Genomic DNA, 22,098 nt, shown 5'->3' with positions numbered 1-22,098 from the left:
ACTAGCATTTACTCAGTCACATTAAGACAAAAAATACTTTTTAAGAGTAATTTTACTAAACTGTACTTTTTACCTTAACTTAGGTAAGTATTACTTGAGTAAAGATTCTGGATGCTCTGACCTTGAGTCTGACTTGTGAGTAACTTTGCTGAATGAAGAAAAATACATATATAAGACACACCTATAGCTTAAGTTAAACATCGACCAGTCCTTTACAATGTTCTAACATATGTAATATGTATTACGGATGTAAGTATGTCAAAGTTTATTTTAAAAAAAAACAGACTTGGAAAAGTATTTATCTGTTTGAATTTGTTAATGAATAATTATATTTGAAAGTAAGAAGTATGATGCCTTAACAGATACCAATTTAGCCCCAAATAAGAGCACATATGAACATATATGACAGAAAAACAAACAAAAAAAAACATTTTTTTTTCATTGTTTCCGAGTTAATGTGCATTGTTCTGGTATAAAAGGAAAGAGTTGATGATGGAAAAACATCTACATATGAAAAGGGATATATTGGTTTTAATACCAGAATTAACCTACTCTACAACAAAATACAAACAGTCATATCAACGGCAAAAGTAGAGTCAAAGTTGTTATATATTGCAGTTTATAAATGTCAGATGAGATGCCTTTGGAAACCAAAACAATAAATAAGAGACAATTTTACAGATTACTTGTTGCAAAAGCAAAATTTCAGGTAATTTATCAAAAAAAATATGCTTATTATTTCTCCAAATGGTTATTTCTGAGTGTACTTATATTTGGGCTGAATAATCAGTAGAAATACTGAAACACAACACAAAAAGATTAAAGTCAAAAACCAATAATGAAGGTCCCTGATGCATGAGCATTTAAATACTTTTAAAATTCACTTCCAACACTGCCGCAAATGAGATCTGCCACAATCTCTCCTGTGGTTTGAATTATTTTGAAAATATGAATCTCTAAAAGAATACAGCTGGATATTTTAACAACCTTTGGAAATGTGAAATAGGGTCTTCAACAGTGAACTCAAAACCATTAGAATACATTTGAAACACGTAGTTGTTGAAATACACGTTGAAGGCCCAGTTGAAATCTAAACGCCTTGACAATATGGAAATCTTTAAAGGGCCGTGATATTGTTTTTGATATAATAATTGTTACATCTGAAGGACAGAGGCTAAGCATGTTAATAAATAGCAATAGTTGTCTTTACTGTTGTCTTAAACTGAATGTTTTCTTTGCTCAGATATTTAAAAGTTAGAAATAAATACTGCACTTTCTTTCACTTACTGTGCACTCTGCATTTACTGGCATGAAAGCCAGTTAGCTATTCGGCAGAATGGAAAAGACGAGAGGCAGATGTTTGTCGATAATTGTGGTGAAAGATGTGAATTAAAAAAATGAAAAGATGAGTAAAGATGCACCAATCTATTGACCAGAGATCAGAATTGTCCAATTTTCCTTTGATAATTTCTAATAAGAAATCGCCATCTCAGACAAAAAAGCCAAAAACATATTTTCCCCTTTCATTAACTGCATCAGAACAAGAAGCTCACCATTTTCAGTCTGTGAACAGAATAACAACTGAATGACATAACAGAAAATGAAGGAAATGGTTCTTTCATTTTCTGTTGGAATGAAAAAACATATCTTGCAGCACATTTCTTCTATATTTTTTTAAATTATTCAAAAAATAAAACAGAATTGTGATTTGCCAGTGTTTCTGTAGGTCAATGTCATAGATGAAGGTAAATCAGGTTTCTCCTTTTAATTAGAAATGCATCACTAACTAAAAAACTAATAATTAAAGAGAGATTATGCATCTTTAAAAAAATAAATGAGTGCTTCAGTGGGCCACGTGTATTTAAATATAGATTCTTAGGACAAAAGGAAGATTTATTTTTAATATATTGTTGGGGTTTGCTGTGTTTTATTTTATTTTTTTAGATTTTCTTTGGCTGAGACAACATTTGATATAATTACATCCCTTTGTGGTTTTCTGGTTGGATTTATTTACCCAAATATCAGCTTCATCCTTTAACTATGCTTCGGTTGCTCCGGAAACAACTTGCGTTCTGCCTGAACGAGCAGCAGATTCCCAAATGGCATCGTCCGTCAAAATGTCCAAACAGTTTGCATAGAAAACTTAGGCAAGGTTTAAGATCCAGAAGAGGACAGGCACAAAGCAGACGCAAACAAAACCTACAACACTGTAGACGATGTAACGGTACGGCAGCTCTACTTTCATCTGCTGCCTCGCCCGCCTCACGTCGTCAGGCGGCAACCCGAAAAGTCGGCACAAGAACGGGATAGTCACTGCTTTCATGGCCATTCTGGTGGCGAGGAGGACGGCCACGCCGATGACGAAGCGCAGCACGGAGCGCAACACCAGACCCGTGGTGATCGGCGGCAGAGTTAGCGGCAGCGAGGACAGCGGAGGATCCTGCAGCAGACCCAGCTGGTAGTTCACATGTGAAGCCAGGGCGGCGCCGGCCCCGGTGCCGAGAGCCTGAGCGGTGTCGCCGCGGGAGGTGCTCCACGAATCCAGAGAGAACGCTACGAGTCCCAGGCTCACATGTGACAAGACGATGGCGAGAGGAGCGTAATGGCCCGTCATGTAGTAGTTGTCGATCTTGTCCAAGGTCGGCTGGAAGAAGGCGAGAACCAGAAGGCTGTACAGGAAGCCAGTGATCACTTCCTGTAAAACAGACAAAAAAAAAAAAAAAAAAGAACCAGTCAGCCAAAACTGCAAGCATTAGCTCAGCATCCTGAAAAAAAAAAAATCACAAAAGACACAATGATGCTTTCCGCCCTGAAGGAGGCGCTATGTTCCCCTGTTATTTCAGCACTGGTAGTAAAAAGTTCTAGAAAAAAAAAATCAGGTGAGGATCTGATGGCTTAACCTGTTTTACTATTGGACAATGCAGAAGATAACCAATATATCTACAAATCAGCTGATAGGCTGCAGCTTCTGAGGTTGCACCACCGAATCCAACATTATCTACAGGCTTTAATATGTTTATAATCATGTTCTAGAAGCAATGCAGTGTTATCAAGCACTAAACACAGATAAAGTTCAAATATATATAAAACTAATAACGCTGCCAAATACTGCATCCAAGCAGTCCTTTGTGATTGTGTGCAGCACATATTAATATGCCAGTGATCAGTACTGACTTGATATATTCTGCAGCTCTAACTTAAACCCAAACTAAAGAGATAAACTGGAGTTCTGTGCAAAGATTCATTTGTAGCTTGTGCAAAGCAAAAAGATAAGGAACTGTAACAACTGAAGAGGCACCACAGTAAAGTTTTTTTTTTTTTTTTTTTTTTTTTTTTGTATGAACCCGGGGTTGCCATTCCTGGAGGCTTTATCCTGCTTCCACAAACAAAGCTTAAGTCAAGGCAAAAAACCTTCTCAATTTAACCCTGATTTCATATTTGAGCAATTTCCCCAAGAGTGTAATATATTTCAAATGAAAGCGAAGAACTCAACTGGGTCATTCATGAGAGCTGAAGCCAATTTAACTTTTCCAGACGGCAGTCATACACAGATTATGTTTCTATTGTTTACAACCAGCTCATGAGTCGAGACCACAGAAGTTCAAGGCCGCACTTGTAATGTATCTTTAAGAACTGGGACTTCGGCGTAAGTAGCTGATGGGAGACAATGGGCATGTCAGGAATCAGTTTCATTTTAATGTAATTATTTAATCACCTCACCAGAACAGAGTGCATGCCCATGTAGACTCGGCTGACGCAGACCAGGAGGCTCCAGCTGAGAGCCACAGACAATCCAAACAGGAAGGTGTACTGCAGAAGAGAGCACACACAGGTTAAAACAGCACGTTATTAAACAGGTAATCTCATAGAAATCCCATAGATTAAACAGGTAATCCCATAGAAACGCAAGCTTTGTGGCTGTGGGTTTTGCCGTCAGGGTTTCTCCCGACGTGTCACAGTAAGACGCTGAAGGACAGCAGCAATGATAACGGGACACTGATAGCAGAATGGAGATTTTTATATATTGCCATATGGTCATCTTGCCACCCTTGGCATCTTCTAAAGACTCTGAATATTTGGTTCATTTCTGTCAAGGTAAGAAACTAAGCAGAGGTCACTGTGTGAGGAGGGATGTCCGCAGTGCGTTCAGTCAAATGAGCGACGTCAGCATTCTAACAATGACTCCTAGTCACAAGTCATCGATTGTTTAAGAAAGTTCTGCGAAAAAGATAAAGGTTATGGCATTTAACAACAGTCTGATAGCATTTTGAGATAAAGTTCAGAGATACGCACTGCTCAATTCTTGAGGCATAGATAGTGTTTGAGTCATTAAGATTGAATGTTATTTAAATGTCAGAGAACAACGTTAGAAAAGTGTCATACAGGCAGCAGTAGGGTGGATTGCAAGGTGGCAGAGTGTGTGTTTGTGTGTGTGTGTGTGTGTGTGTGTGTGTGTGTGTGTGTGTGTGTGTGTGTGTTTGGTGCAGGGATTCATACATGCGTGTTGGTACACAGGTTTGCAACGTCTCCTTATCACGAGGAGAGCTGAGAAACACCGCTGACAGGATGCGACTCAGATTTACATCATGATTGGAAATTTATATTGAAAATTTGTTGCAACAGCTGTAGGAGTTCACCCTACAATCGGTGGATCGCCGGTTCAATTCCCGCTCTGCCAACCCTCGTCATTTGTGTCCTTGGGCAAGACACCTCACGCGCTGTGCCTGCTGATGATGCAGACCATCTCAATTTGATGTAAAGGACATTATAAATAAAATTAATTATTGTTATAATTATGCAGAAACTACCAGTTGCACTGAAAACAAACAAACAAACAAACAAACAAAAAGTTATGTTTTTCAAGCTATTTCAGAGTTGGAGACACATTTCTATAGAAAGAAGAAAAATAAACAGTTTAAATCGCTACAGAGAAATAATAATGATGAGATCAGCTGCTCAATAAAAGACCTGAATCATTTTACCTATAAACTCACATTTGTTCATGTAATGGACATTAGTGAGTACTCATCTTGTTTCTTGAATATCTATCCCGCTTTCAGTGGAATATTTTACTCGCTTCATAAATTAAGTGCCAGGTGGCAGCGGTGATGTGCGTTCGTTTCCCTTTACAGCTTTAAAATCCGCTGCCTGCTTTTTTCTTTTTTTCTTCTTCTTTTTTTCCCCGTCAACAGATTCCTCAACTATAAAACCTTGAACTTTTCCTTCCTACTGGTGACCTCGTGCTTTGTCTCCCGGCATGTGTTTTCTGCATCTACACCCCAAAAAACAAACAGCACAACTTTCCAGTGTGTTTGCTTCTCTTCCCCCCCAAACTTCCCTTTTATGTCTCTTCCCACTGAACTCCAACAGCTTCTGCCTTCGCCTGTCTCCTCCTGCGTGGGTGATCTTTATGCTTGTCAGGGGGTTTTATCAGCACGAGTGTGCATGTCAGCAAATAATTTAGCAAGAAACCGCCAAGGGGAAATGGTAAAGCACATATTTTGACACGGTTCTCAAATAGTTTTCATATTGGAAAATATACCCACCAAATGTCAGGCTGTGCAGAGCAAGCTTAAACAAACAGGTAAGCATTAATAAGAAGAAGAGGCGTGTCTGACGTTCTGGGCAATCTGTTTCTAAGAAGCATGCCTACATAGGTCAAACCTTCCTCTCATTTATTATTAATACGCAAAAAATTACTTTCATCCATCCATTCATCCATTTCCCAAACACCGTTTTCCTTACAGCCCAGGCAAGTCCACCAGTTCATTGCAGGGCTAAAAATGCACTTAATGTGTAGAATTCTTAAAAAGAACAGTTCCTTTCTTTGAGCACTGCTATTGTTTGAACTGTTATGAAAACCTCAACAGAATGATAGCCGGACTAACCGGTCATGATTTTCAATTGTAGGAAATGACGAAACGTTCTCTTCCTGCCAGTCACATTGACTAGAATGCAGTGAAGTGAGTTTAAATAATAACCACTAAGACAACCTGTTGGTCGGCCTCAACAGGGCAGGATTTGCTTCTCATACGCATGAGAGAGATTTCAATTTTTCGTCATCTTTAAGCTTCTTTTCCACAGGTATTCTTTATGACTGAAGACAGAAGGTAAATTGGGATTAGCTGCTTTCAGTTATTTTTGATCAGATAACCCTGCTGGGACGGCCTGAAGAGAAAACATGCTGCATCCTGCAGAATATTTATTTTTTAAATACCCCAGGGAACCTTTTGAGATTCCTTCTTAAGCATGTCCTTAATTCCTATAAAAACATTCGATACCGATGGCAATAAACAGGTATATAAATACATTGACAAAAGACAACAAATGTATAAAATTAGGGTGCGTTCACACTGCAGCCTGAAGTGACCCAATTCCGATTTTTTGGCAATTCCGATTTTTTTGCCAGGGCCGTTCACACTGCCAATAAATGCGACCTGTATGCGTTCTGCAGTCTGAACGGGCAAACGACCTGAAAGTGTCCCGCATGCGCAGTAGAGGGCGCCATAGCGACAGCGTTCTAAGTGTTCTGCCAACTGCCATAAAAAGAAGAAGTGCTCAGTGTTTGCGGAAGTAAACATTGAGGCTAACGGTGGAGCTTAGCTTACACATTTGAAGTTGGTGTCCGGCCGGAGCAGCATATTAACAACTTAATCCTCATATAATTCGTCATGGTTGTTGTTTTTCTTCCCGCTTGTGAGTAGCAGGACGCAGAATAGTGAGATTTGTTGAGAATCAGTGACGTTCAGTTCGGATGAATGCGACCTGAACGATAGGAAGCATTTGAATCGGATACGTATCGGATATGGGTCACATTCGAAAAAGAATCCGACCTGTGCTGTTCACACTGCCATGAAAAGATCGGATACAGGTCGCATTACGTCAAAAAAATCGGAATTGAGTCACTTCAGGCTGCAGTGTGAACGCACCCTTATATTTCTAGGATCGTTTGTAGCATTTCAGCATTAATGAATATGGCAACCTTTATGAAAGAAATTACAAGATTCTCCCCATTTATACACAAAAGCATATCTAGCCTTAATCTGATTTCTCCTAAAGTGAAAGTCAAATGCATTAGACTAAGTACATGCTGTTGGTTTATGCACTTTTAGATCAAAAATGGGGGGAAAAAAGTTCTTGTTTTGAAGCATTTAGCTCATACAGAAAGAGGTTTTTCTGTATTTTCCCCCACCAGTCACTGATCAACAGAGAACTGGGATACCCACATCTCCAGGCAAACTAATGTTACATCTCCATTTGTGACAAAAATGTTAATAGTGAACAGTAGATAATTATTTTGTGTTCAGGCTGCAAGCAATTCTAAAAATTGTGTTTTAAAAACTATATTCCAATGTAAAAAGTTTAGAATCTAAAGAAAAAGCGGTAACACTTTATTTGAAGGGGTGTGCATAAGACTGACGTGACACTCTAACATGACACAACACCTGTCATGAACATGAAGAAGTCTTTATGAATGTTTAAATGACAGTTGTCATGAAGTGTCATTTGGTAAATAATGATACTTTTAATGCAAAGTTGCTCTAAAAGTTGCATTAATAGTCCATTAAAAATGCCAACTTTGCATTAAATTATCATAATTTACAAACTCATGCAAAGTTGGCACTTTTAATGCAACATTTAGAGCAACTTTGCATTAAAAGTATCATTATTTACCGAATGACACTTCATGACAACAGTCATAGACATTCATAAAGCCTTCTTTATGTTCATGACAGGTGTTATGTCATGTTTATGACAGTGTCATGTCAGCCTTATGCACACCCCTTCAAATAAAGTGTTACCGAAAAAGCAAAGCAAGTTGAGAAGTCAGAGCCTAATAAGTGAGGATATTTCTGTGATAAAAGAGGAACTGAACTGATCCCTGACCTAATTAGTCAGCTGAAGGTTTTAGATGAAAAAACAAACCTTCAGCAATTTAAACTAAAGCAAGAGGCCAGTGAACCTTTGAGTGGCCCTTGGTGGTCTGCAGGTTCCATGATGCTTCAAACTGGAGCTGTTCTTATCTGGACATAACGGTCATTAAACACCATCCTTTCCCTGAAGCATCTGCTATCTTTAGTTCCCACTGATAATATCCTCACCCTGAATGTGAAACAAACGAACATACTGACCTCCCACCGTCCATAGGTCAGCATGAAGAGACAGAAAGGTATGGCTGTCCCCGTCATGGCGTGCGTGGATGGCATGCTGTACTCTGAGTTGTAGAAGACTTCCACTTTGACCACGGGAGGGGAGGCCGGTCGGGACCAGCGGATCATGTCCTTGGTAGACTGTCCCACGAACAGGTTCCAGGCCCAGACCACGATGAGCCTCCTGCTGACCAGTGCGTCGATGTTCCAGAAGAGGAAGGGAAAGAAGACGATGAAGAACATCTCGTTGCCAAGCTCTGTCCCGAAGGTGAACAGGTAGAAGAGGAACTTGTTTTGGATCAGGAACTCCTGACCCATATCCCCGGTCAGGGAGTTCCTCCGGAGGGGCGCTCTGACGGTCTCTGCCGCTTTTGGACCATTGGGCCTGGTCGTGTCCTCTTCCTGATTCTCGTTAACCTGAGCTAAGGAGATATCCCCGTTCCCCACATCTTCATCCGCGCTCTGCTGGACCCTCTGTCTGAGTCCCGGAGCGTCCGGGTCCGGCTGCCCGCTGTCCGGCTGGGTCCGCTTCTCCGGAAATGTCCCTTTAACGCCGCAGAAATTTTGAAACCTGGCGACATGGATGGGGTCTTGGAGATAATTACAAATCTCTACAAACTTATTTACAGCAACGTTCGCCATGTCTATAAATACTTATTTTTCGTTACACAAAACCGTTTGTTTTCAGTTGTAATTCATCATCGGGAAAGCTAACTATGGTAACTATGGTCCCTTTTGAAAAAAAAAAAAACCGCTCTGAGCAGGAAGACCGGTGCGGAATACCTCTCTTAAGTCCTGCTCTCGGCATTTAAAATACCGACTTTGTTCGGTGGCGTGGTCCTATTAGAGACACCGGCATCCAAAGTCCGTAACAGTTAACCATTAGTTACAGTGCGATGCGTTCATATAAATAAACTGCGTCAAACCGCTGGGACCGTTTATTCTCCTCTTCTTTTCCTGGCGTTACTTTCTGTTGTTCACTCTCCAAAATGTTTAAGCACCGCCTCCTACTGGACGTCTATCACATAACACACAGTGAATACGAGATATAAAAACGTCCTGTGTGTGTATAGTTCTCTCACACACTGTCTCTGTTGGTTAAATTATTAAAGTGTTCATTTACCAAACATGTGTTACTTGTTTAAACTTCAATGTTCCAACAACAACAACAAAAAAGTTCCAAACAATGGAAATACAGATTAGCTTGCAAGCTTTGCTCTGGGACAGAGGATTTGACAAGTTTTTTTATGGGTGCAGTTCATATATTACTCTACTGCTTAACCTCAAAGAAGTGCTCTCCTTCCAAACGTGGCAACGTTTAAAAAACAGGAATAAGATGTAGTATTTATTCCCTTGCATTTTGAGTTACCACCAAAAGAAAGAAGAAAATAAAAATAAAAAAAGCATTTAACATGTCAGTGTTGATTGCCTGAATAATGCAAAACTTAAAGATGAATATTTTTAGCAGTGTATATTTGCATTATTATTGTTGATAGTGTCACAAACAGTGAATCTCCAAAGTTTTATCAATATCTCCAACAACCAGGTTTTCCAAGTATAACCATCTGAAGCAGGTTGGTTAGTTGGTCAATTGATGTGGTGTAATTAGGCATTTTATTTTAACTTAGAATTTAGAATTACATTTCAAAGTTTGAAATTGGAAAATGTGCACGTAAATGTCTCTACAGTCCCGAAATCTGTATAGTCAGAGGTTTCGCAACATAAATGCCTTGTGCGCTGCATGTGTGTGTGTAGGAGTGTGTGAGGGGTGAGGCGGGGGAGGCGGTGTGTGTCTGACCTCCCACTCCCACAACAAAAATCCTTATGCTTACCATAAACTCTACAATGAGAAATGAGTGCAAAGTATATTGACATGTTCACTAAAACAAATAAAAGCTATAGATTTTTTTCCCCTAAACTAATATGTATGTGTTATTTATTTAATTATCCTTTTTATATCAAACAATTGTTTTCTTTGTGTAATGCATGCTTTGAGTTTTCTCTTTCAAGTAAATTATTTTTTAAAGGCTCCAAATATATTTTTTATATATATACAAAACCATGTCGTTTTATATACTCTTTCTCTTTCTTATTATCTCCATAGCTACAGAAATATATGTTCTTGTGGAAGAGAAAAAAAAAATCTTCTGTTAAATGCAAGAGAGAGAAAAAATCAAACAGTGCACTCGGAAAGAGCCGGAAAACAAGTGGAGAGCCCTTCAAAATAAAACTATTCCTAACATTATTTGCATCATTATTATTTTTATGGATAGCCAACATTACTGGTATGGCGGATGTTCAAAACACATGAATCTGTACACACATCAGGACAGATTATATTTTATTACCTATATTAATCTGTTTTTGAGAGATGCTATCTGCTATACCTTGGCCAGAAGTCTAAAAAAAATGTCTGCATTTGTGTAAGAATATGATAACAGCTTGTGGATCAGTGAGTCTTATATAACGTATTATTTACAAGATCTATTATATCAAATAGTGATGTTTTTAAGCTATATGTTTGAAAACAGGCCATGAATTAGTGGAGACAGGATAACATAATCCAGTTGAAACCATTGATTCAGTTTGCGTGAGGACATTTTTTGTTCTTTTTTTTTCTTCATTCTAGGATTGGAGATTTTATTTTTTTTAAACTGTCCACCGGATATGCTGTCTCCTCTCTGGTGTGCTTGACCGTACGTGGTGTGAGTTGCTACGGGGCAGTCTGCAGAGACGGGCTGTGGGTACCAGCACCACCACCTCGGCGCATCAGCGAGCCTCTGCCCGGATCCCTCCACCATGCATGGAGGCAAGAGGGGTCTGGTGGCTCCGCAGAACACTTTCCTGGAAAACATCGTCAGGCGCTCGAGCGGTGAGTTTCATACTTAAAAGCGGAGAAATACACAAAAGTGCCGTCCTTTTAATTTTTCTAAAATTCCTTTGCATCTTTTTTTTTTTTAATTATTATTATTATTTATTTTTTTTGTTGCGTGTTAGGTTCTATGACATTAAAGTATGTTTTAGTGCTTCTCATGGGGGGGACAAAAACCTTTCTTGCGGTTAAGCGGTTAATTTTCTTTCTCCGGATCCTGACTTTTATGCGCTCTGATTAATCATGTAATAACCCACCTCTGGTGTTCAAACTCGCCGGATGAAATCAGTGAAATTAAACGAGTAAAACTCTCTATTCGTATTGTCTACATTAAAGCCATGCTCCCAAGTGTAAGCTGTAGAAATAAGTTGTACTCCACCGGTTGCTTTATTGTTATTTAGCTTCTTTCTGATTATAATTAAGTTAGAAAATGTAACAAGTTAAAACCTAAAGGCGTTGCCAGTAAACACTATACGAAAACCTCAAGGCAAATTTTCTTTGTTTCTTTTAGAGCAGCGCCCACAGTCACTGAGCACATACGAAAACAGACTCAACTTGCAGCCATTTTTAAAGTAGCGCTTCTTTCTCTCCACTTAAGGGACTGTTAATGTGATTTATGCCATATAGCTTCTACTTGTTCACCTCAGTCGAGCAATGTCTTACGGTAATGCTTTTTTAATGATTCTGCCGTTGCAACATCCCATGGCAGACACAGTCTTCATGGGAGTCTCTGGATGCTGCATGTGAACCTTTTTATTATACATGCTGACTGTGTGATAACTGTATTTGTTTGTTTGTTCCTCTCATTTGATTAGTAGCAAATGGAAATGCAGACGTCATCAGTTAAGCTGGCAGAGCATGTGTTTATTCTAGTACTAGTTAATTCAACATCTTAAACGTGGAGATCTGTCAGATATTAGAAATCTTTTGTGCTCCATCTCTACTTCTCCATTCTGCAGTCTGTGTTTTAACCGTTACATGGCTGGGAAACTTTTAAGCTGGCCATCAATATTTAATTTGCATTAAGGCTGGAACGTAAACCTTTTATCAGCAAATATTTCTGCTCACTGAAGCTTCAGATAAGGCTTTCTGAATGGCCTCTTATCTCCTTTAAGTATGTCAGGTGGAGAAATTTGAAGTGTCAGTGCTGGATTGTGTTATAATTTGCAACTCTTTGCACAGTATAAGCAGAGTTTGTGTAATGCTGTGGACACTCGAAGTGTATTCTGGATGTTCAGTCCTAAATTTCCTTTTTTTTTTTTCTTTTTTCTTCTACTACTCTGTCAGAAACCAGTTTCCTTTTGGGGAATGCGCAGATCCTAGATTGGCCAGTTGTATACAGCAACGATGGATTCTGCAAGCTGTCCGGTTACCACAGAGCTGAGGTCATGCACAAGAGCAGCACATGCAAGTAAGACACCATCTGTGCTTTAATGAAGCTGAATGTCAAGCTGGAGTGGACGGTCTGTGCTATATATCTTTAAGTTTTTCATCTCCCCCAAGAATAAGTACTCATGTTTTGATTGATGTTAGGGTTGAAAAAGTTTTTAGAATCTGAGTTTCTGCAGCCAGGTTGATTTTTCTTTATTAATCTCAACTCAGTTAATTAGAATAACGAAAAGCGATAATTAAGCTTAAGGTTTACAGCTAAATCCAATGCACTTTTACAGATCCTAATCCAGCTCTATAGGACAAATAGAGTAACTTAATTTTTAGTTTTGAATCGTAGTTTTACATCAAACACAAGGTGTTTCCTTACCACCTTAGGGAATAAAGATAAAAAAGCCAGCAAAAAACAGATTTTTGTTTCCAACAGAGAAGTTCATTTACCTATAAAAAGGCTTTTAATGTAGTTGTAGGGCAAAAATAGTGACTAATTGGCCATGTGATTAAAGATGAAATGTGTTTGAGCCAAGACCAAAATCACAGTATGCTACAAGGATCACAAAAAAGTCTTAATTTATTTTAAAGAAACAAAAGGTACTGCTGAAAATACAACACTGCAGTTTGACAATAAACCACAGACAGAAGAAAGGTATTACGATGATGAATCATGTCCAAACTAAACGAGGAAACTGAATTTAAAAACAAAAACAAAAAACAAAGCAATATTCCTATGCAGATATGAATGATAAAAACCCTGATAAAAATCACAACTAAACCCATTAACCAAAATAAACTATAAAATAAATATCTGGATCCAGAAGGGAGTGATTTGCACATTTATTTTCCGATAAAGTGCACAGATTTAAATAATGGTTTTTTTGTTTTGTTTTTTGTTTTTTCTGGTCTTGGTTGTGATTGATATAAATGGTTTTGTTTAGTTTATTTAATCTCATCTAGAACTCATATGTCTGCATGGTCTTATGTGTGGATCTCAGAGGGAGGCCTTGTGCATGCACGACGTTAATACTACGGCTTCCTCCCACCGGCCAAATCAAGGTTAATTTATGGGTAAAGCAGGAAAGAAAACATTCTGATATTCAACTTAAATTTACTAAATTTACTTTACTTAAATTTACTTTGATGATGTAGAATTGACGACCAAACCTCGCAATTATAAATTTTGAAAATTTTGTTTTATTTAAAAAAAAAAAAAAAAAAAAAATTTAAATGTTCTCTCTTTCCTTTTCTGCAGCTTCATGTACGGTGACCTGACCGACAAAAAGACTATAGACAAAATCAGGCAAACATTTGACAGCCACGAGTCCAATTTCCACGAGGTGCTTCTGTACACGAAAAACAGTGAGTGCGAACATGTTTGGTTGAAAGCAAAATCACAATTAACTCATATTTACTCAGCTTACAACGCGGTTCTTTGTTTCTGTTTTGCTCCCCGACAGGAACACCAATATGGCTTTACATGCAGATCGCACCGATCAGGAATGAAAATGACAAGGTGGTGCTTTTCCTCTGCACCTTCAGAGACATTACACTTTTTAAGCAGCCAATAGAAGATGATTCAGCCAGAGGTGAGGCCAAATGGGACTTTACCTCGTTTAATCATGTTTTGCTGTAATTGCCGTCCAAAAACTTAAGGCCTTTTCTTAAACAACACAACTACTTGAATGAAGGACAGAAAACGAAGTCCGTTCAGACCTCCTGATCGCACACGGGTGACTTCGCTGACGTTTTTCTCCTGGTGTTTAGTACAGAAGTGGCCAGGTGTTGTGTGTTCAGGTCAGTGAACAGTGGGTTTTTCAGGGTCTCCGCAGGGCCATTTCCGAGAGGAGGAAGAGCGCTTATCAAGCAGCTAAAAGAAAGAAAACAGTACGAACATGCTGTCGGGAGGTTTTACAGCAACAACCAGAAACGCAAGAGCAGGTTTTTACCCAGAATGCAGTCCTCTCCACTAAGGTTCAGAAAACCCACAATGTTAGCCTGTAAAAGTGGATTTGGAATCACTTATTCAGTGGTTTATTTCTATCACAACGGGGGTTTTTTCCCCCTTTTTGGTTGTATTTCATTCAGCCTCATTGAATCACACTTTTATAAACAAAGCAATGTTCTATTTCCTATTCTCTAAAACAACAATTTTACCCTGTTCTTGTGACATTACTGTAATTCTCATGTTGAAGATCTTTGCAGGTAACATAACGGTCATGTGACATATTTTCTTGTTCCTTTTGTATATGAAATCAGTTCTATAACATCTTGGTAGGCTTGCAGTTACATACTCTTTCATTTTCAGAATATTAGTAACTTCATATTGAATTTGGCTCTCTGAGATGTTTGACATTTGGGATACAGCTTTATTGATACTGATATTACAGTACTCACAGACGAATTTTATTTACTGATCAGGTGACTTATGAAGGCAGCTGGATTTTATTTAAAGTCATTGGAGCAACCATTATTGAAGATAAATGCAAATCAATCTTTCAGTCTCATAAAATCTAATAAATCTAACAAGATTGTAACCCGACAAAATGAGAACATGTTCAAGTGCTTTTGCCTTGACGAAACTCTTATTCCGTAGGTTGGACCAAATTTGCCAGGCTCACAAGGGCACTCACCAACAACCGTAACCTGGTGCAGCAGCTAGCGCCTCTGAACAAGCCTGAGGTCAGCCACAAGCCTTCCCGACTGGTTGAGGTGAGCAGAAAAATCCCACTCGAAAAACGCGAGAAAGTCATTCTGCACCGCCTGCATATTTAACACACGATCCTCTCAATTACAGGCTCTCCAGTTGGGTTCAGACATCCTCCCTCAGTACAAGCAAGAGGCGCCCAAGACCCCTCCACACATCATCCTCCACTACTGCACCTTTAAGACCACCTGGGACTGGGTCATCCTCATCCTCACGTTCTACACGGCCATCATGGTTCCCTACAACGTCTCCTTCAGGACCAAGCACAACAACCTGGCCTGGCTGGTGGTGGACAGCGTGGTCGACGTCATCTTCCTGATCGACATTGTGCTCAACTTCCACACGACCTTCGTGGGTCCGGCTGGAGAAGTCATCTCAGACGCAAAGCTGATCCGGATGAATTACCTGAAGACGTGGTTCGTCATCGACCTGCTGTCCTGTCTGCCTTATGACATCATCAACGCCTTTGAAAATGTGGAGGAGGTAAACGCCCTGCTACTGTAAATAAAATATTTACATGTTTTAAGCAGCCATATTGAATTTTAGGTCGGGTTTGAGAAGAAACTGACCTGGCTTACCAAGTCAGATTTCAGGGTTCAAGGGTCAGCTCAGGTAATCTTACCTGCTTAGAGATTGGAAATTTTACACGGAGCATTATTTTTTTTTTTAAATTCAGTTTTAATGGTCAGATTTCCATAATAATATGGATTTTACCCAGCAAATGCTTTATTTATACATTTTATTATGTATTATATATTTTGTTTTCAAAACCTTTCAGAACGTTCAAGAGTTTGAGACAAAATTTTAAAAAGTAAAATATTTACAAAATAAAAATACTCAAGAAAAATATATTGAGAAGTGCAAAGTTCCAAAAAACGTATTTCCTTAGCTTTGAAGCATGAATATTAGATTTCTAATCAAAATAAAATTGCTGTTGCGGCTGTTTGCCGGAGAATTTTAATGTTTAAGTCTTTCTGAGATAGTCTTCTCATGGATATTTACACACATTTTATTTCCCGTTGTAGGACGTCACTCCTCATGCCTCCCCAGCAAGTCATCTCCGTGACTTCTCAAATTTCCACAGAAACACAACTCGCGCAGAGGACTCTGTTCTTCCAGTAAGTCCCTTTTTTTCCAGTTTGTCTGGACGTGCATTAAAAAGCTCATCATTTTTGCTGTAGAAGCAAAAATGCCTATTACCAAATTAGCTGTTGCAGCTATATGGGATTGTTAATATTTTTACCTTTAGTGAGGAAAAAGTTTAAACATTTTCTTCTTCTTTATACGGACCCTATGGCTCACTGTTAGGCCAGAAACACTCGTGTGCTATTTAGAAACATGCGAGACGAATGAGACCGCAGGAACAGATGAGTGACTCAGCCATTTATGGTGGCAGACTGGATGAAAGAAGCATATATGTTTTGCCAACTGGTGTTGATGGACGCTAAAGCGAGCTAACAGAAGGGTCAATATTGGGCTTATATTCACCAGGTGGCTACATTAACTTTTGTTGCTCCCTGTTTGCCAGATGTGATAATAGGTTTCTGTTTTGACAACTCATTTTTAAACGCTGATGTGCAATATTTGTTCCTGTTGGGTTTACAGCTTCTGTAAATAATTTAATATCTCGAATAAAGTGATTTGTTAGAGAAAACAAGGCAAGGCCTCACAGTAAATCAAAGAAGAATTTCGTTTTCGTCTCTCCGGAACAGATCAAACCTTTAGAATAACGTGTGCTTTTGTCCTGCAGGGTCTCAGCAGCCTTTTCAGCTCCCTGAAGGTGATCCGCCTGCTGCGTTTGGGCCGAGTGGCCCGGAAGCTGGATCACTACCTGGAGTACGGGGCGGCCGTCCTGGTCCTCCTGGTGTGTGTCTTTGGCCTGGTGGCCCACTGGCTCGCCTGCATCTGGTACAGCATCGGGGACTACGAGGTCATCGACGAAACCACCAACAGCATCAAGACCGACAGCTGGCTCTACCAGCTGGCCATGAGCATCGGAAAGCCTTACCGGTACAACGCCAGCGGCACGGGTCGGTGGGAAGGTGGCCCCGGCAAAGACACCCTGTACGTCTCCTCTCTCTATTTCACCATGACGAGTCTCACCACCATTGGATTTGGCAATATTGCGCCAACAACAGATGGAGAGAAGATTTTCTCCGTGGCTATGATGATGGTGGGCTGTGAGTACTCATTTGTCCACTGAGCTTTAAAGTCTGCAGAAATTCCTTTGGAATATATTTGCTCGTTCGTATAGATCGTTACGGGACGTGATGCGTCAGCTGGAGTGGAACTAAATCTAATAGGTCTGATGTTACGCAATGGTCTTACAGTACCATCATTACTGTAGCCCGATCTGAGCGACTGTAAGCGGAGATACTGAGACGACGTCAAGGAAGTAACGGGTGATATAACGTTGCGGAGCAACAAACAATCAGCAGAGGCAGAGACAAAATGCTTAAACTTTTCAGAGGAGAAATGTAGAAGCAACATCTGCAGATATTTCATCTAGAAAAATGATAAACATTTAGAAAAACACAAAGCATGCAACTCAGCAGTGCGTAGTCATCTCAGACTTATAGATACAGGCTCAAATATACAAACACATTCACTAATATTTGGTTAAGGTATCAAATATCTTAAATGTGTAGCAGATTGTACATGTTTTGGTAGACAGTAGCAAACGTCTGACATTATTTTGGCTGGATATTTGACCAATAGTTCAATAAGTAGTAGCGCTCCTTTCAGTTGGTTGATTTTCTGGCCAACAGACCTCTGGCTTCAAGTTTGACCCGACTAGCTGTGGCTTTGTGGTAAAATTTAAGAATCTGGATTCAGCCCTCCTTCATTATCTTACTATCTTTATATTTTGCATCTTAGAGCAAAACGGCCCCAAAAGCATGACGCCACTATGCTTAACATATGATTAAGTTTTGTGGCGTGAAAGCCTCACCCTGACCTTCCAACGCTCTTCGAAATAGCTCAAACTGTTCAATATCTGTCCTGTTAGAGCGTGAGACTGGCTTCCCGGCAGTTTCTACTTATTTATAGGCTTCAACCTTGATGGTTCCTGGGTTGTTCCTGAACATCCTAATCCATTTCTTTTCATCTCTGGGTGCCAGTTTGTGTGAGATGTTTTAAATTTAGATACACAGACCTATTCAATAAGTTAGGATAAGTTCAGTCATTTCAGGAATGTATCACATTGAATAGATTAATTACACACTGTTTGGAGTTTTAAAGCCTTCATGATGCTAATGAAAACATTTAAAATTAGAGTATTACATCAGACCAATAATAAAAAAAAAACTATTTTTTTTAAAGTGGAAATTTGGGCTTAATTAAAAAATAAAAATGCAACACCAACTTAAAGGTTGTTATTTTTAAAGGCATTTTTGATTTGACAAACAAAACTGTAATTTATTGATTAAGACTGGAAGTGTGTGATCTAAGCTTCCTCTTTCCTCCAGACTCTCCAAAGACTCAGACTCAGATCAATTAAAAATTTGTGGACTAGACAAAAAAAAAAAAAAAAAAAAAAATCAGGTCTGCGGCAGGAAGTCAACTAATGCAAATTCTATTCCCACAAGAATAAAGTTCAAACATCCACCAAAAATGTTGCCAGAAGTTTATTGATGGCTACAAAAAAAGTCTGGTTTCTCTATAACTTTCTAAGGAAAGTTAGGGATTTGTGTGGATATCTTAGACTGTAACAGTAATTTTAATCCTGGTTTGTTTAAAGGAAAATCCACAACAAATTCAAACAAAAGCCTGAGAGGTTGTTTTTTTTTTCTTTTTTCTTAAATTACCTGGAAAAATGGTTGAAAATCTTCAACTGAAGGTCAAACTCAACATGCTGTTACATGCTCGTGACGGATGCACGTAAACGTCTGGTTCCAGACGTGCGTTCGTTGATGCCGTTTTTATCCCATTCACGCATTCATCCATTCATAATGAGTGAGCAGAATCTTAAAAAAAGAGATTAAACAGTCTGGACACACTTGCTTGCACTCGGCAGTGTGCTCTCTGCAGTCCTGCTGGCTACGTAACAGCTGTCAGTATAGCAACATATGGTGCATATGTTAGATGGGGAAGGTTGCATATCTTCTTACAATCATCTTATCAGCATGTGGATAATTTATGCCTAAACTGCATGGACTGTTTTATTTAACCTTTATATATATATATATATACATATTGATCTACAGTTGAAATTAGCTTATGTATAAACACTAAGGCGTGTTTGTTGAAAATAAGAGAGACCAATGTGTAAAGCTTTAAGAATAAGTTGAAAAAAATATAGAATTATATTAACCTGATAAAAAAAAACAAAAAAACTTCCCATAAAATTTTAATCTTATTTCAACAAAGATAATTACAGGGTTCTCCTCTTTCACTGGAGCCTTAAACCCCAGTTGAGTTTTTTAAGAGTCATTTTGTTGATGATAAGAAGTGACATGTTCAGCGCCCATCACAGCCTGTCAGTCTGAAGGTTCCTCCGTCTCAAACAAAACCACTGTCTCTGTGCTAAGTTTCTCATATGAATCTTCTTCAAACTATTTCCAAACAAGGAATTAAATCAGATTTTATTTTGTAAGTTTCTCCTGTGATTAAAAACAACAGCTTGTTTTTTTTTTTTGTTGTTTTTTTTTCCCACAGAGCTGACCTCAAACCTTTAGAACAGCATGAAGCTGATGCAGACGCGACACAGTTCATCACACCACAGATCACACAGATCATGTTCTGTGCTGTTGCGTAACGTCACTCGTATCTAGCTCAGCATATACGCCGCTCTATAAGTTTTAGTTCTTTGCTTATGTAAATCTGTGAGTATTTGGTTCGCTTACAGAAACCATGAGGTGATATCGTTCTCACCTTCACCAGCAATCCACATTTATCTGCAAAAGTGTGTCACTTGCTCAAAATAGATGCTTCATTCCTCAAAAGCCAGCATTCGTGTCAATGAAAATGTCAAGTGTCATCAAAACGAAAAGCCCCGACAGTATTGTTCGTGAACGAGGCGGTCAGACGGCTTTGTCGTGTCTTCATCTAAAAGTGCGTCCCAACGCAAGAAAAGTCTGATCTCGGTGACGCTTGCTGAAAATGCTCAACACGGCGCTCCGCACTATTTGCGCAGACGTTTGAAATCTACAGTATGTCTATAATCTACAGTGAGGGAAATGAATATCAGACGCTGAATATGTCTTTTACATTTTTACTGCATATGTTCTTTGCCGTTCTAATTTGGTCACAGCATTTTGCAGATACAAAACATTTACAGCAAACATAAGGAAGATCCTTTGACCAAAGCTGCGCACAACATTAAACAATAGAATCAGTGAAAGATGAGGTTTGTCTAAGAGAAAATGCTGAATTTGGGATAAATATTGACAGCTACTGAAATGAGGACTACTTGTTTTAGAGTGAATGACTGTTTATCATCCATAAGTGTAGTTCTTTTTGATTGGCATGACATAAGAAACATTATCATTTTATAAGACAGAAAATAATTGTATGGAAGTCAAAAAGGATTTGCGATTTGTTGTAGGGAACGATAAACTGCTCCTAAGAAGCACAGAGACTAAATCTTGCGGCGGTTGGAGTAACATTAAACTGCGTGTCAGAGAGCTCCACCAAAGCGACTGAGAAAAATTTCAACATAAACTGGTGTCAGCATACTGCTCACTTTAATTTCACCATCCATTGAGTAGCATCGCTGCACCTTTAACCTTTAAGCGACTCCAGTGAAACAGCATGAAAAGTGATGCAACAAAACCAGTGAGGACTCAGAAAGTGACAGCCGCGCTCCGCGGTTTGTGCATCCCACACACTAAACACCCATCGCTCCGTTGGTGGCCCGATCGGACTGGGACCCCGTCAAAAAAACAAAAAAAAAACCCCCCAAAAAACAACGCCGTGTCCGCTTCAGTTGCAGCTGATGAAGTTCCTGCTACAGATACGATTATTAACCACGGAAACAATTGCAGAGAGGGAGAGTTGCCTGCAGGCCGCGGGGGAAGGAAGTGGACAATGAGCCATCATGATAGATATGCATCCTAACCTCTGTGCTCCTGCTGTGATGAGTGGAAAGTTTTCTCCTTGAGTGGGTAAAACGTCACTATGTGAGATACTGACTGACTCTTTGAGGTCACGGCAGCGCGGCACTCTTTACCGAAGAAACGTTCAGTGGAAATTATATCATAAAGACTTAATGTGGCACTCGCTGGGTTTATGCGTGTGGTTACGCGGTTTCAAATTCGGTGCTATCTTGAGCAAAATGTGCACAAAACGATCGCTGTAAAAGCAAAAGAGATAACTATGAAGTGTGAAGTTTTTTGTTTAGCTGACATGCCACACATTTTTGCCAACTAGTAAGTATTTATTCAGTTGGAAGTATGAAATAAATGTAACAGGACATTTGTAACTTGTACCCTCTCTTAGTTCGTCATCTTGTGTTTCTCGGTGGCACAAAATTAGATGTGGCAGAGACAGGCCCTTTTCTTTTAGCCAGTACGCAAAAAGCTGATGAGAAATCATTCCGCAGCAGTGACGCGTGCATTGATTTTCCCTCTCAGCGCTGCTCTACGCCACCATCTTTGGAAACGTGACCACCATCTTCCAGCAGATGTACACCAACACAAACCGATACCATGAGATGCTCAACAACGTGCGCGACTTCCTCAAGCTTTACCAGGTTCCCAAAGGTCTGAGCGAGCGCGTCATGGACTTCATCGTCTCCACCTGGGCCATGTCTAAAGGCATCGACACAGACAAGGTAGCCGGGCTGATGCTTGCAGCACCGACAGCAACTATTTAATCCTTTTAGACAGCAATAAAAAAAGAAAGAAAGAAGAAAAAAATGGTATGTCTCTTCAAAGCTGAGTCATCAACAAGAAGCAGCAAAAAAAAAAAAAAAAAAAAAAAAAAAAAAAAAAAATTTTTTTTTTTTTTTTCCCCCCTCCCCAAATGTAAAAAAAGGGTTTTTTTTT

At 39.3% G+C, this 22,098-nt stretch overlaps 2 protein-coding genes and 1 long non-coding RNA gene across 3 annotated transcripts in view; 2 read left to right on the top strand and 1 right to left on the bottom strand.

Moving 5' to 3' along the window:
* Positions 1–403: 403 nt before the first annotated feature.
* LOC106949072 (sphingosine-1-phosphate phosphatase 1-like) lies at positions 404–9,135 on the bottom strand. The gene is made up of 3 exons (XM_015035089.1): positions 8,133–9,135; positions 3,721–3,810; positions 404–2,695 (listed from the first exon to the last, which is right to left on the bottom strand). The coding sequence occupies exons 1-3, from the start codon at positions 8,790–8,792 to the stop codon at positions 2,144–2,146; spliced, it is 1,302 nt and encodes a 433-aa protein (XP_014890575.1). The 5' UTR covers positions 8,793–9,135; the 3' UTR covers positions 404–2,143.
* LOC106949073 (uncharacterized) lies at positions 3,782–4,671 on the top strand. The gene is made up of 2 exons (XR_001425314.1): positions 3,782–3,857; positions 3,890–4,671. It is a non-coding gene; the product is annotated as an uncharacterized LOC106949073 (long non-coding RNA).
* Positions 9,136–10,825: 1,690 nt separating the features above from the next.
* Positions 10,826–22,098, top strand: part of LOC106949070 (potassium voltage-gated channel subfamily H member 5-like) — a 20,046-nt gene continuing 8,773 nt past the window's right edge. The window contains exons 1-9 of the mRNA XM_015035087.1: positions 10,826–11,022; positions 12,310–12,433; positions 13,661–13,767; positions 13,866–13,994; positions 15,002–15,117; positions 15,203–15,595; positions 16,138–16,230; positions 16,863–17,292; positions 21,685–21,884. Coding sequence (XP_014890573.1) covers positions 10,950–11,022; positions 12,310–12,433; positions 13,661–13,767; positions 13,866–13,994; positions 15,002–15,117; positions 15,203–15,595; positions 16,138–16,230; positions 16,863–17,292; positions 21,685–21,884 — 1,665 coding nt within the window. The 5' untranslated portion in view covers positions 10,826–10,949. The remainder of the gene's footprint in view (positions 11,023–12,309; positions 12,434–13,660; positions 13,768–13,865; positions 13,995–15,001; positions 15,118–15,202; positions 15,596–16,137; positions 16,231–16,862; positions 17,293–21,684; positions 21,885–22,098) is intronic.

This window comes from Poecilia latipinna, unplaced genomic scaffold (assembly GCF_001443285.1).
Source record: "Poecilia latipinna isolate Pla-1442-1.1 unplaced genomic scaffold, P_latipinna-1.0 Scaffold323, whole genome shotgun sequence".
Lineage (NCBI taxonomy): Eukaryota > Metazoa > Chordata > Actinopteri > Cyprinodontiformes > Poeciliidae > Poecilia > Poecilia latipinna.
The sequence above is the reverse complement of the archived record's forward strand: the minus strand, read 5'-3'. Positions and strand labels throughout refer to the sequence as shown.

Coding starts and splice junctions, on each gene's coding strand:
- LOC106949072 (XM_015035089.1), bottom strand. CDS start 8,792: ATGGCGAACGTTGCTGTAAATAAGTTTGTAGAGATTTGTAATTATCTC. Junction 3,811..8,132: donor TGACCTATGGACGGTGGGAG/GTCAGTATGTTC, acceptor TCTCTTCTGCAG/TACACCTTCCTGTTTGGATT. Junction 2,696..3,720: donor TGGGCATGCACTCTGTTCTG/GTGAGGTGATTA, acceptor TCTGTTTTACAG/GAAGTGATCACTGGCTTCCT.